At 40.6% G+C, this 14,489-nt stretch overlaps 1 protein-coding gene across 1 annotated transcript; it reads left to right on the top strand.

Moving 5' to 3' along the window:
• The first annotated feature begins 2,961 nt into the window (after nt 1-2,961).
• On the top strand, nt 2,962-9,885 carry adprhl1 (ADP-ribosylhydrolase like 1). The gene is made up of 7 exons (XM_053477404.1): nt 2,962-3,331; nt 4,655-4,819; nt 4,917-5,042; nt 7,293-7,433; nt 7,831-7,958; nt 9,049-9,181; nt 9,314-9,885. The coding sequence occupies exons 1-7, from the start codon at nt 3,118-3,120 to the stop codon at nt 9,481-9,483; spliced, it is 1,077 nt and encodes a 358-aa protein (XP_053333379.1). The 5' UTR covers nt 2,962-3,117; the 3' UTR covers nt 9,484-9,885.
• The last annotated feature ends 4,604 nt before the right edge of the window (nt 9,886-14,489 follow it).

Here is a 14,489-nt window from a genome sequence, read left to right as displayed (position 1 = left end):
ACTCACTCACTAATCGTCTATAATGCTTTATCCTGTATTCAGGCTCGCGGGGGCCAGGAGCCTATCCCAGGAGACTTGGTAGGCACAAGGCGGGATACACCCTGGACAGAGCGCCAATCCATCACAGGGCACACACACATACACCAATTATCTGCAGGTCTTTGGACTGTGGTAGGAAACTGGTTTCCCCAGAGGAAACCCACCAAGCACGGGGAGAACATGCAAACTCCATGCACACAGAGACAGGAATCGAACCCAGACCCTGGTGGTGCAAAGTGACAATGCTAACCACCACACCACCAGGCCGCCCCTGTATCACCACGCTGACTTAATATCAATTTCATAAAATACTGTTTTTATTTTTATTTACAGTCTATATCCATCAGGTAGCATGCTCTAAACTAGTCCCATGTTGTCAGCTTCACATAAAATGTAAATTGTGGGTGTAAAAATAAAATCCAGAAATGCATTATCTCACACATAACTAAACCTGAAAGAGTAAACCTGAAAATTATTCTTTAAATGAACACCAGAAATTAAAAACATTAAAACAACTTGTAATCACATTGTGTTCGTTTGTTTGTTTCTTTTTTCGTTCAGTTTTCAGTTTGCCTTTACAGTTCAGGCTTTCTGCGTTTTTATATATTTGATCCTGTGGTTTCTGGGTTTCCTCCATGTACAGTACTCCTGTTTCCTCCCACAGTCCAAGGACAGGCAGATTAGGCTAATCTGTGTTCCCAAATTGCCCGTTGTTTGTGTGTGTATGTGTGCGTGCCCTGCGATGGATTGTCGCACTGTCCCGGGTATGCCCAGTCTGTGCCATTTTGTGCCAAAAGTCTCCGGGTATAGCCTCCAGTCTATAGTCTATAAGGGGTGTAGAAGACGATTGAATGTACTGTTTAGGTTTACAGTTATGATTAAGAAAAAGTATCTAAGAAAATGTAATTTTTATCTGTTCACATTAAACTCTCACTTTTGACACCATACACATAGGTTCCGTAGATGTTTATCTTTTTATTTTATCAGAATCAGTAATAAACTCTAAGATCTATGGTTTGGAGACACTGCCAGCCACTGAAGAAAAGACTGGAGGTAGCAGAGCTGAAGATGTTGAGGTTCTCTTTGGATGTGGAAAGGATGGATAGGATCAAGAATGATTCCATCAGAGGGACTAACCCTTGTTAGATTTTCTTGGAGAGAGGTGGTGTGAACATGTCCAGAGAAGAGCTTCTGAATTTATCGGTAGAAAGATGTTGAGGTTGGAACTGCCAGGCAGGAGGTCTAGAGGAAGAGCAAAGTTAGTTGGTGTGAGAGAAGATGATTTCAGTGTGTACTGGTTCAGTACAGACGATGTACACTATCACCAACTTCCAAACTGGAATATAGGGGGGAAAAAAGTTGTGAGAACCCCTCATTTCTCTCTAGTATTAAATAAAATGATATTATATAATTTAAATTAAAGATATAAGATCAAATGTTTTGCTGTGACAGGATGCAAAGTGCCTAAAGATACAATTAAAAAATGGTTGTTTACGGCAGCAACCTCTTTTCCCTTCTCGTCTGTTCCAACCCCTCAGCATTCAGCATCACCAGTATGGTAACCAGTGTCCTGATCATCTCTTTACACATTTTTTTATCCCTGATTTATTTATAGGTCACTGTGTTGCTTGACGCACCAAGAACATTCCTCTGAAACTGCTTAGGTACAGTGAGAGACAAAAAAGTCCTTTAGGAAGCCTGGCGAACTATTCCTCAAGACCAAGAAGGTTTGTCTCTTTGGAAGCAAAATATGAAGCAATGAGGGGGCTCAAGACTTTTGCACAGTATTATACATGTGACAAATAATGGTATAATCATCATCAAAGGGTAAAAGCTACTGTAAGAAAAAGATGTTTGTTGGTTGCATAATCATTCATTTGACAATTAGGAATTAGCTTTGTGGATTTGGATCCTCATCATTATGGTCATTATTTCTGCCAAAATTATTTAAGCTTCGAGTTACTGAATGGACACAATTAGTAAACAGTCATTTTAAAGTCTTGCCACATCTTAATGAAACTGATGTTAGCACCACGGTGCTTAGTGGTTAAACACTGTCGCCTTGCAAATCCAGGGTTTAAGTTCGATTCCCAATCAGGTTCTATTCCCACCTCTGTGCGCATGGAGTTTGCATGTTCTCCCTGTGCTTGGTGAGTTTCCTCCCTCAGTCCATGCCAATTAGGCTAACTCGCATTTCCAAATTTCCCATAGTGTGTCTGTGGCCTGAGATGGATTGGTACCCCGTCCCTGTCCGAAGTCTCCTGGAAAAGGCTTCAGGCCCCCTGCGACCCTGAATGCAGGATTAGGTGGTATGGATGAAGATGAAACTGCTGACCTCACTTTTCATTCTAACCTACTCCAGTTGTCGGTTTCAAACCCATCCAGTGTAGCTTTAGCGGTAAGCATGCTTAGGGTTGATGGCCTGCTGGCAGGTGAACCAGGCTTAACCACTTCTTGTTTAACGGTTGTTCCAATTAGAGGAAATATTTCGGTCATCAGAACTTGTGTAAACAATCGTGCTAACTATTCCGAATTCCTATTTCAGTTCATTTCATTCCAAATGAATAAAACTCTGCAAAAAATGTTAGAAGTTAAAATACGGTACATCCACATTCCAGGCACTGTATGTACTGTAGAGTGATGACTTTTGATTCTTTGCTAAGACTCCATGCTTGCCCGTGGCTTTGGGAGGGGATTTAGTGCTGATCCTGGACCAGCTGCGGGATTCTGGACACCCGCTATAGTTCCATGGGGATTGCCTTTTTAGGAGACACCTGATCACAGCAACACAAAAAAGGCTTGATGATAAGAGCCTGCTGGTTGTGTGCGTGTGTCTGGTTATTAGGACGAGTGACTGGGAGGGGACAGAGAGAAGGGGATATTTGCTGGTTTTGGGTTGAGCCGTTCTCTGTAGAGCTTTTGGACACTGAGGTAGTCAAACCAAATCAAAGATAGGCCTGGGGAAAAACTTCCAGTTTAGTCTCCTGGAAAGTCTTGCAAAAAGTCTTGCCAAGAACATCAGTTACTGCTTATTCCTGAAGAATTTTTTTTAGATGGCTTGGGTTTAGAAGGCAACCGATGGAGAAATTCCAGGCCGCAATGCTCCTGGGGGCAGTAGGAGATGCTCTAGGGTACTACAAAGGCCGCTGGGAAGGCTGCATGTCAGGGTCTCAGATACAGAAAGAGCTCTCGGAGCTTGGGGGACTGGCGGCTCTTAAACTGGATCCAGAAAACTGGCCTTTGAGTGATGGAGCTTTGATGCACATGACCACAGCGGAGGCCCTTGTTACAGGTAAGGATGCACCCCTAGGTAGAAGGGTTCAATTACTAAAGAGTATACTTTTGGATAAATTATGCAATAATAAGTCAAAGTTAAAAAGTAAGGAATAGGAATCTTTATACTCAGTCTTGCCAGTTGTTGGCCATATATCCCACCTACAACCCTTCGAAGCTAAACTGGTTTACCAACTAAACATTTCCCATTAGAAAATTGATCATAGTTTGTTCTTGTGAGTTAATTTGACTTGAGTTTATGTTTTACAAATGTAAACTAATGCATTTTTTTGATTTCTTGCTTCTATTTCACCTATTGTAAATGAGAAAATCCAATACTGATCCTGTCTTTCATATTAAGATTACAAAAACTGCTTTTATGAAGAAATCTAATGACTAAACCTGTGAAAGATCAGTGGTCGTCAGTGCAGTCTGTGTCTCTAGTTTTGCCATACAGTATGTGTATAACACATCTCGGAATAATCTTTCTACCGCACATACCCATATCATTATCCCTGGTGATGATGATGCAGGCAGACACTCGATCTCATAAACAGTTGATGAGATTCATAAATGTGTATTCACAATAGTGACACATGCCCTGTTATCTCTGTGTGCTCATAAGTACAAGAATGGAACTTGACTTCATCCTGTTGTTTTCGGCTTTAGATTCATTTGCAGCAATGCATAAGCCAAGTTAGGGATACCCCCACCATCCTTAATCCCTTTAAAACATCGAGGTTAAGATCAGAACCCAGCATCCTGTATCATGGAACACCTAAAACCCATTGTCTTTGGAGACCAAGCACCATTGTCTTGTTGCCACCAAGCTGAGAATAGTTCTTAAACCCGATCCGTTGGACAGTGTTGGCCGTTGGTGGGTCTAAGGGTTCTGTGGTTCTCCTTGCAGGAATAAGTCATGGAGTAGGTCTCTGCTTATTCAAATTTCAATCCTACTGAGACAAATCAGCAGACTCTAGTTTGCTTTGAGTCTGGTAAAGGGCAAGAGGTTAACTGCATAATAAGCCCTTTAATAATGCCTCGGGAAGCTGAAGCCTAAGCCTGCTCGAGCTATATATGAGCTCTGTTTTAGAGACGTGGACAGACAGAATAGAGGGTGCGTGGCTACTCATGAGCCTCACTAATGCCTGAAAAGTATCCCTCCCCTACTGTGTCACACACACAGCTAAATTTAGCCTGAAACACTACTACCCAGTTGCCAGGAATGCCAAGCATGATAACACTATCACAGTGTTCAATGTCCTGATGTTTGACATCATTTGGCAAAATTTAAGGGGATATCTGACTGTGTAATGTAACTGGATTGTGCTGTTTCGCAAAGATTACTGGTGTCTGGAAGACTTGTACAGAGAGGTTGTGCGGCTCTATGTAGCAGCCATGGTGTCCCTTCAAGGTCGTGCTCCCGACCCCAGCACGGTAGAAGCTTGTTCCTACCTCAAACCCTACAACTACCTGCTGGCCTGGCACACGCCATTTAATGAAAAAGGTATACCATTACAGCCATCCATCCAGTCCTGTACCAGATCTCAGATGCTTATTGCTCTGTGTGTATTTATTACCATCTGTTGTGACAATACTAACAGGTTCTGGCTTTGGAGCCGCCACGAAGGCTATGTGTGTAGGTATGCGCTACTGGCAGCCTGAAAGACTGGACACCCTGGTGGAAGTGAGCATCGAAATAGGCCGGATGACCCACAACCACCCCATAGGTATCACATGGTCTAGGTATCTTCAGTGCTCCCACATGGCTGGAACCCCTGAAGGCTTTTAAAATACCATCCAAAGTGCAATGCAACACAGAACAAAGTTTTAAAGACATTTTATTAACATTGTACAACCATGGCCGAGTCTCCTTCTTCAATGTTTTTAGATCTTCTTGTCAGATGTTACTCTGGTATACTGAAGTATAATTACAAGCATTTCATAAGTGTCAAAGACTTTAATTGACAATTACATTAAGTTTATTCGAAGAGTCAATATTTGCAGTGTTGACCTCTACAATTCGCCCTTATGCTGTCAATCAACTTCTGGGCCACACCCTTTGTCCATCCACCTTTTGAGGATTGACCACAAGTTCTCAATAGGATTAAGGTCTGGGGGGTTTTCCTAGAGGTTTTGTTCTCCTAAGCAACTTTCTTATCACTTTTCCTATATGACCAGGTGCACCATCATGCTATAAAAGGCATTGTTCAACGCCAAATTGATCTTGGATGGTTGAGAGAAGTTGCTCTTGGAGGATGTTTTCGTACCATTTTTTTTATTCATGGCTGTGTTCTTGGGCAAAATTGAGAGTCACCCTCATCATTTGGCTGAGAAGCGACCCCACACATGAATTTTCTCAGGATGCTTTACTGTTGGCATGACACAGGACTAATGGTAGCGCTCACCCTCATACTGTACAAGCAAAGAAGCCACTTCTCTCCAAAAAAAACATCAGAGACAGACTGATATTCTGCAAAAGGTAGAGGGATTGGGCTGCTGAGGACTGGAGTAAAGTTATTTTCTTTCTGATTGTTTGGGGGCATCTAGAGAAAAAGCTTGTCTGAAGAAGAAAAAGGGAGCGCTACCATCAGTCCTGTGTCATGCCAACAGTAAAGCATCCAGAGACCGTCCATGTGTGGGGTTGCTTCTCCCATCTTACATCTGACAAAAAGATCTAAGTAACTGAAGCAGCAGATGTTGTGAAAATTAATATTTGTGCCATTCTCAAAACTTTTGGCTATGGCTGTATTATGGAATGTCATGAGAATTTCACAATCTTCACAGAATGTTACAAAATGGATTCTGGGAAGATTGCGCTCACCATCACCCCATGCCATCTTACTTCTTATGTTCTGTTTGGTTTGTTACTAAGCAACAGCTGCTCCAAGTCACTGCTTTTAATTTATCAGTCAACCGCTTAAAATGTTTTTTTTATATACAAAACTTGAAGATCTATAACTCTTAATCATGATCAGTTTGAACAATACTGATGGAAATTGAGGGTCCAAAAGCCTGTCGTTTGCGCATGTGGGAGTGTAAATCACATTTCCTTGTATTGGAAATATAAGCTTTTGTTGTTGATATTTGCTTGGGCTTTGTCTATTTTATACTAGGTGTAGCCACATCGGATCATTTGATCCTCAATATCTGGAACAGGTTTTACGATGGACGCCGTTCCTGTAACAACCCTCCCAGTTTCTAACCAGGCTCGGGTATCAGCCCTGCATGCAGTGGCTGGGTTGAATAGGGAATTGGGTACCCAGTAGTAGTGGGGCCCGAACCCTTCACACTCTCATCGGAAATCCAGAAATTTAACCACCTGACCCACCACTGTCCTGATAATAACTGGAATTTCCCCTATAATTTTTTGGGAAAACTTACGGTTCAGTGATTTCAAACACAAATTGTTCAGTATAGATGGGGGAAAAATTATTTAGTTACATATCATTTTTCTTTTGTATTGCAATTCATATTTTTTATAAAATACATTTATAATTTAAATGATGGTAAAATGTTGCAGTCCCTGTATAATCCTACAGGTGGTAGTACTCTGAACTGTGGTAGGAGCAAATGAGTTAATTTTTTTTTAATATAAATAAATAAATATATATATATATATATATATATATATATATATAAATCAGAATATTAATAAAATTCTAATACAGATTAGCAAAGCAAATCATATAATATATTGTAAAAAAGCACATAACACTGTGCAATATAATAAATATAATAATATCGTATAAACGGTTCCTGGTGATTCCTCTTCCTATTGTTCGGCATTATTGTATGACTCTTACGGCTTTTAATCATTAAAACTTATTATTTATGGATTATAATTATTAGACCTATTGATGGTTGGATGCTTTAGTGGATCAATTACTACAATGACTTGAATACAAATACACTTAAAATGCCTGTTAACGAGGTTTAGAACTGAACAATGAAAGCCACAACACTCCCTTCATGTGCAGGCTTTTTGGGATCTCTTTGCACTGCCCTCTTCGCCTCGTACGCAATCCAAGGCAAGCCGGTGGTGACCTGGGGCCGTGATCTCATGCAGGTGATCCCCAAGGCTGAGGAATACTGTAGGAAGACTATACGTCACATGGCAGGTGAGGAGCCCTTAGAACAACGCACGTAAAAAAAAAAGTACATACAATATATATTTAAAGTTTGTAACCTATTATGCATCAGTATGTACTGTAAGAGTATGCATACTTTTGGACAAGACGTAATATATATAAGCATCTGGCCACTTTAATAGGAATGCCTTTACATGATACAGTCTGCTATTGTTAGCGATCTTTCTCAAGGTTCAGCATGTTTTGTGATGCGAGATGCTTTAATGATATTTCTCTTTGGATCTCTGTGTGAATGAATGATGAGAAAGTGCAGGTGTTCCTATTAAAGTGTACATTCGAACTCCCTGCAAAGTACTGCAGAGCGATCATATTTTGTTGACACTGTGTAATCCTATAAGATGTCTGTCTGAACACCCTCCGTTTTCAGAGTACCAGGAGAAATGGTTTTACTTTGAAGCCAAGTGGCAGTTCTATCTACAGGAAAGAGAGATTGAGGAGGACGGACAGAACAAGCCTCTTTTCCCTGATTCATATGATGCAGATATGACGGATAAGGTTAGACCTAATTAGTTTTATCCACCATTTATCATTGAATCTACTGTACAAGCACATCCTTTTAGGTTTCCAAAGTTGGAATTGACAAATAGGTGGCGGTGGATCTGTTACAGTCGGTCGGTCCATCCAGTTTAATTTAATAAAAGTAATATAAACCGGTTTTATGTAGGTGTATTTAACAATTGTGATTCAGTCCACACACACCCATGGGCAAAGCAGCCCGAAAACAAAAAGCTGTACATACCAATCCTACACAATAATCACTCTACTGGAAGCAGTGGGTGTGGCGTGGTGGTGCAGCGAGTACTGTTACTGCCTTTGAGCTCCAAGTTTGCCCCTGAGCTCAGGTTACTGTCTATGTGGAGTTCTGCATGGTCTGGACAACCGTGGTCGTATTCCCCACTTTGGGTTTATTGTCCCTGAGATCCACAATGACTTTGACCAGGAAAAAAAAAAAATTACTGTAGATGAATAAATGAATGAAATGACCAATTAATAGGTTTCTTATGTAGTTGTGATTTTTATAGACACAGACAAGTAGATTATACAAGCGGCGTTCAAGTCAAACCGGGAACTTCACTCCCATTTAAAAAACACTACAGTGAAGAGACTCTTAGCAAAACATTTGAATGGTGAAAACGTTTTTAAGTAGGCTGTACGTCCGGACCGCTGCAGTCGTTCCTGTAAACATTCGGCGGATGAAACGTGTGATCCTTGAGAATCGAGGGATAACTACAGTATACACACCACATTACAGGGACACTGACTGGGAGTTATTGCCATATCATACAGACAGTCTTGACCTCACTCCAAGCCATTTCTACATGTTTGGGCCATTAAAGGAGTTCCTGGGAGGCCAGCGTTTTAGATGTAAAACATAAAGGGAGTTCCTACTCTCATAACTACTGTATGTTCTGTTATCCTGCACGATCAAAATCCCGGTTTGACTCGAACGCCCCTTTTAGATTAGACCTACTCTACTCTTACACCCAAGTATTAACTTTTATCAACTGTTATTTTAAAATATAATATAATTAGTTGTCAGTAAGTATTCTGCGTCTCTCTCTCTCTCTCTCTCTCTCTCTCTCAGGTGTATAAGAGCTGGAGCTCAGAAGGCCGAGGAGGGCACAGGGGCCACGATGCACCTATGATCGCCTACGATGCTCTGCTGGCTGCCGGCTCAGACTGGGGCGAGCTGTGCAAGCGGGCCATGTTTCACGGAGGTAAAGTTTCAATATTAACCCAAACCTAAATGAATGGCCAAAGCTTTTATGTATGTACCTATTCAGATAAATATGGTGGACTAATACAATTATACAAGTATAAATCAATCAATCTTGACTGCACTGTTCCAGGAGAGAGCAGCGCTACAGGTCTGATTGCTGGCTGTCTCTACGGCCTGCTTTACGGACTGACCCACGTGCCCTCAGGACTGTACCAAAACCTGGACAAGAGGGAGACGCTGGAAGAGCTTGGAGCCAAACTGTACAACATGGCAGCTGTAGAAAAGGATATAGAGAAATAACACTCTGCATCTCACCTCCTTGTTCACACAGGAAGTTCATATGGTTTATAAGCTGCACAGCTACAGCAGCCACACACCCCTCCTGTACCTCTTCTCGGCATTCTATTTATTACCCTCTGACACCATGCTTTGTCTGTTAACAGACTTGTACTGTAAATTAAGTCAAGAATTAAGTCGAGGATTGAAATAACCAGAAGAACTGAAGATAATCTAAACAAATTATCGATTGCAGATTTGTCAAGTATGTGCAACTTACAAAAAAAAACCCACAAAATGTGTAATTGTTTGCTCCAAAAAAGACTTTTATATATTTTGGCCAGAGGGTTTGCCAATTAAGGTTGCCTGGTCAAATTATAGTGTAATGTACCCTGTGCATGCTTTGGTGCGTGTATATTATGTAAATTAAAGTACCTAAAAATCAACCTTGCTTTGGAAGAATTTGCTTTCTTACCAGAATTCTGTAAATTCAGAATTATAAGAAATATCTTGCACATACACAAACAGTATCCTCTAAACTTTCACACTTGATGTGATTTTGTTCGGGGCATTGGCACAATATAATATAATGCTTTTGAATATCCGATACTACACAATTTTTTTAATATTTCCCCTCAAAATATCCAAAATGATGTAGTGTGAAACTTCCCCACTCTAAATCTTCTGGAGCTCTGTTATGTCCCTGCTTTAAACCTAACCCTTATTCATCTCCAGTGCACAAAGCAGCTATACAGCAGAGTGTCTTGTTCTTGAGAGTAACCCAATCCCAATTCCTCCCTTAGTTTTTGCTATGTGGAGGCCTCTGTACAAAAAAAAAAAGAAGGCATTACAGATGGTCTATTGAGGATCGCTGAAGGACTCTTTTATTTCATACAGAGAAGAACAGGAAAAGCCTCAAGAAGTCATTGCTCCACACAGCACCATAGCAGGAAATGAAAGAACGCTTAAACAGCTAATCCTTGAACGCTCAACCATTCTGGTGGTCCGTGAGAACCTGGAAACTCTACTGCAGGATGTAACTCAGGAGTTGCCGAAGCAGTGTCGGGATACCCAGTTGAAAAACATCACCATGAGTAGGAATATGATGAAACCTACCACCTTTCAGGTCCAAGTTTCTGTTAGCCACTCCAAAGCCAGTGGTAACCCTTAGGAGAGAAGAAGTGGGCTCTTTGAATATAAGAACACTCCAAAGACTCAACAATTTGGACCAACCTATTAGTGATCACGGGCAAGTGGTTAAGGGAGGGGGGTTCAGTGTTCAAGAGATGATTGCCAAGACTGGAGACTGGAGACCAAGAATTACCAAGGTTGCTGTTTTATCTGAAGTGATGAAGTGGCTTGAGGATCTGTCAACCCTGCAAAAACGAAGCGATTTAATTGAATATAAGAAGCAAGACTGTGCTCATCACTGTGCTCATCAGTCTAACCCAATTGGAATGAAGAAAGTGCATAAACAAAAGAAAGTGCAACTTTATTCCTTATTAATAAGCAAGAGAGACGGATGCCAGGTAAATATACCAGCTGCAAGACACAGGAGAAGTCTTGAACAGAAACGTTCTTTAGCAATATTACAGGGCTCACTGTGCAGCTTACTCGAGGCTGAACAAAACCTTACCTCTGCCTAAGCAGATATTAAGGTTTGGAAGAGTAAATATGATTTCCTTAAGTGCTTTGTTGGTGGACTCCCAATTTGAGTCTGAGTATGGACTTCGAGTGATGGAGAACCCACAGAAGTGGAATCTGGCCACAGTCTTACCACACCCTGATGTTTGGGAACTGGCCTATACAACTAAAAGTAAGCTTGAAACATTTCCAACCTTCTAAAAATGGTGCAGATGTGCTATTCTTTGACCAGGCAGGATTACAAACCATGAAGCCATTGGCCTCTGCGATTAAGATGCAGTAGGAGATCCTTTAAAACGGTACAGCAGAATTTGCACAAGATATAACAATGGAGTTTCATCAAGAGATTGTGAAAAAGATCCCCTTATGACAGGACCTAAGTTAGATCCATCGTGCATCTCCGATCTTACAAAGATCCAGTGGATCACATTCACCAGAGAAGAGCAGGACTTCCAACAACTGTCTTCCATCAGAAGTAGTGGTGGGTAAACCCAGGAAAACCCATAGTGAAAGTCTGGAACCTATGTCTACTTTTACAACGTTACTTACTCTAACAAAACCAATACTGTAGTACAAGTACTGTGACAATCGTATGTCACAAGACACAACTTAATGTATATCCTTATGCACAGCAAAAGCCTGCCACGATTTATCGACTCTGAGCAAGACATACGTTATCCCTTAGGAAATTCATGCAGCTGGAAGACATCGAACAGACAAATTTTACAAATGATAAAAGATAGTCAGGATCTTCCAACAACAAAACAGTGTCCAAAATACTCAACATTTAATTAAAGTGATCCCACAGCGATATGAATGTGTATACCCAAGACTCTCAGGTTCACTGGCACTTTCAACTTCCGAGCCCTCAACATGCAGTCAGCATTTATAAACTCCTTATTTATTAGTCGGCTTCAGTAAAGAATTAAGCAGATTATTCGAAATATAGGCGACTAAAAGATATCTATATAAATGGAAGAAAGGTTTTGTCTGTACATTGGTCAGAACTCGCCATTTCAATGATATTTTTACGCTTTTTCAAATTCCAAAATCCAAGCCAATTAACGCGATGGTTTATCGTGCATGGACAGAGTTTGCAAAAAACACAGAAACAACCATAATGCACCTTTAAGCAAAATTCTCACAAAACACAAATGGAAATGTGACAAAGTATGGCTCCAAAAAAAAGAAAAGTAGCCTATGAAAACTAAACCATCAAAGATGAATGGGCAGATCAATGTATGTTTATTCTACCTGTGGAAAGTTTTGTCTCATATGTTCTGAAACCAGGGTGTTACAGGAAGACATGTAGGTGGGCTTCGACCTGAAATAAGAATACTATCGATTAAATTAAAGCGGAACAGATTTTTTTTTGGCATTGACCTTTTAAATATTTCTACAAACTCTTTTCCGATAGCAAACTATACATAAGTTGGACGCATATAATGATATGGAATTTCTTCATATGCTGTTAATTATGATTTCACTTAACTGGAACTAAAAGGATGGCACCGTGACTTAGTGGTTAGCACCGTCACCTTGCACCTTCTGGGTCCAGATTGGATTCCAGCCTCTGTTTGCATGTTCTCCCGATGGTTGGTGGATTTTCTCAGGGTACCTCGGTTTTCTCCCAAAGATATGCAGATAAGGCTAAGTGACGTTCCCAAATCACCCGTAGTGTGTGACTGTGTGTGTGTGAGTGTGTAAATGTGTTTGCCCTCAACTTTGCATCTCAAAAGACGCTGGAAGACTTTAGTGCCTGTTCGCTCTTGTAGCAGAACGAACACACACCGCCACAGTAGAAACCTGGTGAAAAGCCTTTTCAGATCAACTGAGCCTTGACTAAATCATGGAGAAGGTTTTAAAAAAGCACATATGGGAATGTTGGCCAGGTGTCCAAAAACGTATCCAAAAAAATACACTTTTCCTCTTTGTCAGCAGGCACTAATTAAATTCACTGAAGAGGAAAGAACGGTGAACGTTGACCTGTGGGTTTATGAACCTTGTAGTTGTGAATCAATAGAAAACAGGAAGGTGAATGTTTTGTGTTTCTGTTTATTTCTCATACAGTATCTGTATTTCATCGATGTTATTGTATAGTGCATATAGAAACATGGAGGGAACCATCAACGTTATATTATACATGAAAACATTGTGAATGTCACCTTTAACTTATGTTGATATAATAAATTGGAGAATTTATTTGTTATTGATTTGACGATAACATGCCATACACATTAAATATGAATGCATTCGAGGATAAACAGAGGAAGCTGAGCTTTCTACGCTGTGACTATGTATTTTCCTGCTTTCGCTGTCCCAATATTTGTGGAGGGTATTGTAACCACCCTGCTCCACCTGCCTGTGCGTTTCTTACTGTGTAATGCGTTTCTTAACACTAAAAAGCAGTTTAGACCTAAGCTATTGTACTTAATGATGCATAGCAAATATAGTGAGGTCATGGAAATTCCAGTGGGAGGTTCTGTAATATGAGCAACACAACCGGATCACAAGGGAGTGGTATAACTCTTCAAAGGAAAAACAAGCTATTATCTACGTATATCATTGTCTATAGCAGAGACGTCTGTGAATGTAGAATGATCTGGGGATTAATGCATGTTTCTAAGGTTTGTTTATTATGTGTGTATACTGTATATTTAAAAACAAAACAAAATTGAACTACATCAGTCTGTTTGCTCGTCATGTGATTAATGAGAGAACTGTTTGTTGAAACACACCTGGCCCAGTATTCTACAGCGAGATACCTAAAAATAACCCTGTCCTTTTCAATGGGATTTCAGCAACAGGGTATTTGGTAAAATCGTATGGCATTTCAAACCATCAACATTTTCCAATTATAGTAAAAATAAAAGTAATTTTATATTTTTGATGAATTTAAAGGATCTGCTTACAGTATATATACAGTGTGTACATATATATATATATATATTAGTGAAGGCATGAAACAGTCTGTGTGGTACGCTTCTTTGGGGCTTCTCCACACCGTAACTCGGATTAACCCAGATGTGGGAAAGACAGTAAAGGTGGACTTATCAGAGAACAATACATGTTTCACATTGTCCACAGCCTGAGATTTTTACTGCTGGCACCAATGAAACCAACGTTTGGCATTGGCACGAGTGACTAAAGGTTTGGCCTTAGCAGCCCGGCCATGTACACTGACCCTGTGGAGCTCCCGACAAACAGTTTTGGTGGAAACAGAAGTGTTGAGGTGCACGTTTAATTCTGCAGTGAGTTGGGCAGGTTTTATGTTTTTTGGATACAATCCGGGTCAGCACCCGGACATCCCTTTCAGACAGCTTTCTGTTGGATGTTGTTCGTCCTTCTTGGTGGTATGCTGACATTACCCTGGATACCGTGGATCT

The sequence above is a fragment of the Clarias gariepinus genome, chromosome 18, assembly GCF_024256425.1.
Source record: "Clarias gariepinus isolate MV-2021 ecotype Netherlands chromosome 18, CGAR_prim_01v2, whole genome shotgun sequence".
Lineage (NCBI taxonomy): Eukaryota > Metazoa > Chordata > Actinopteri > Siluriformes > Clariidae > Clarias > Clarias gariepinus.
This window is presented reverse-complemented; position numbering and strand designations above follow the sequence as displayed.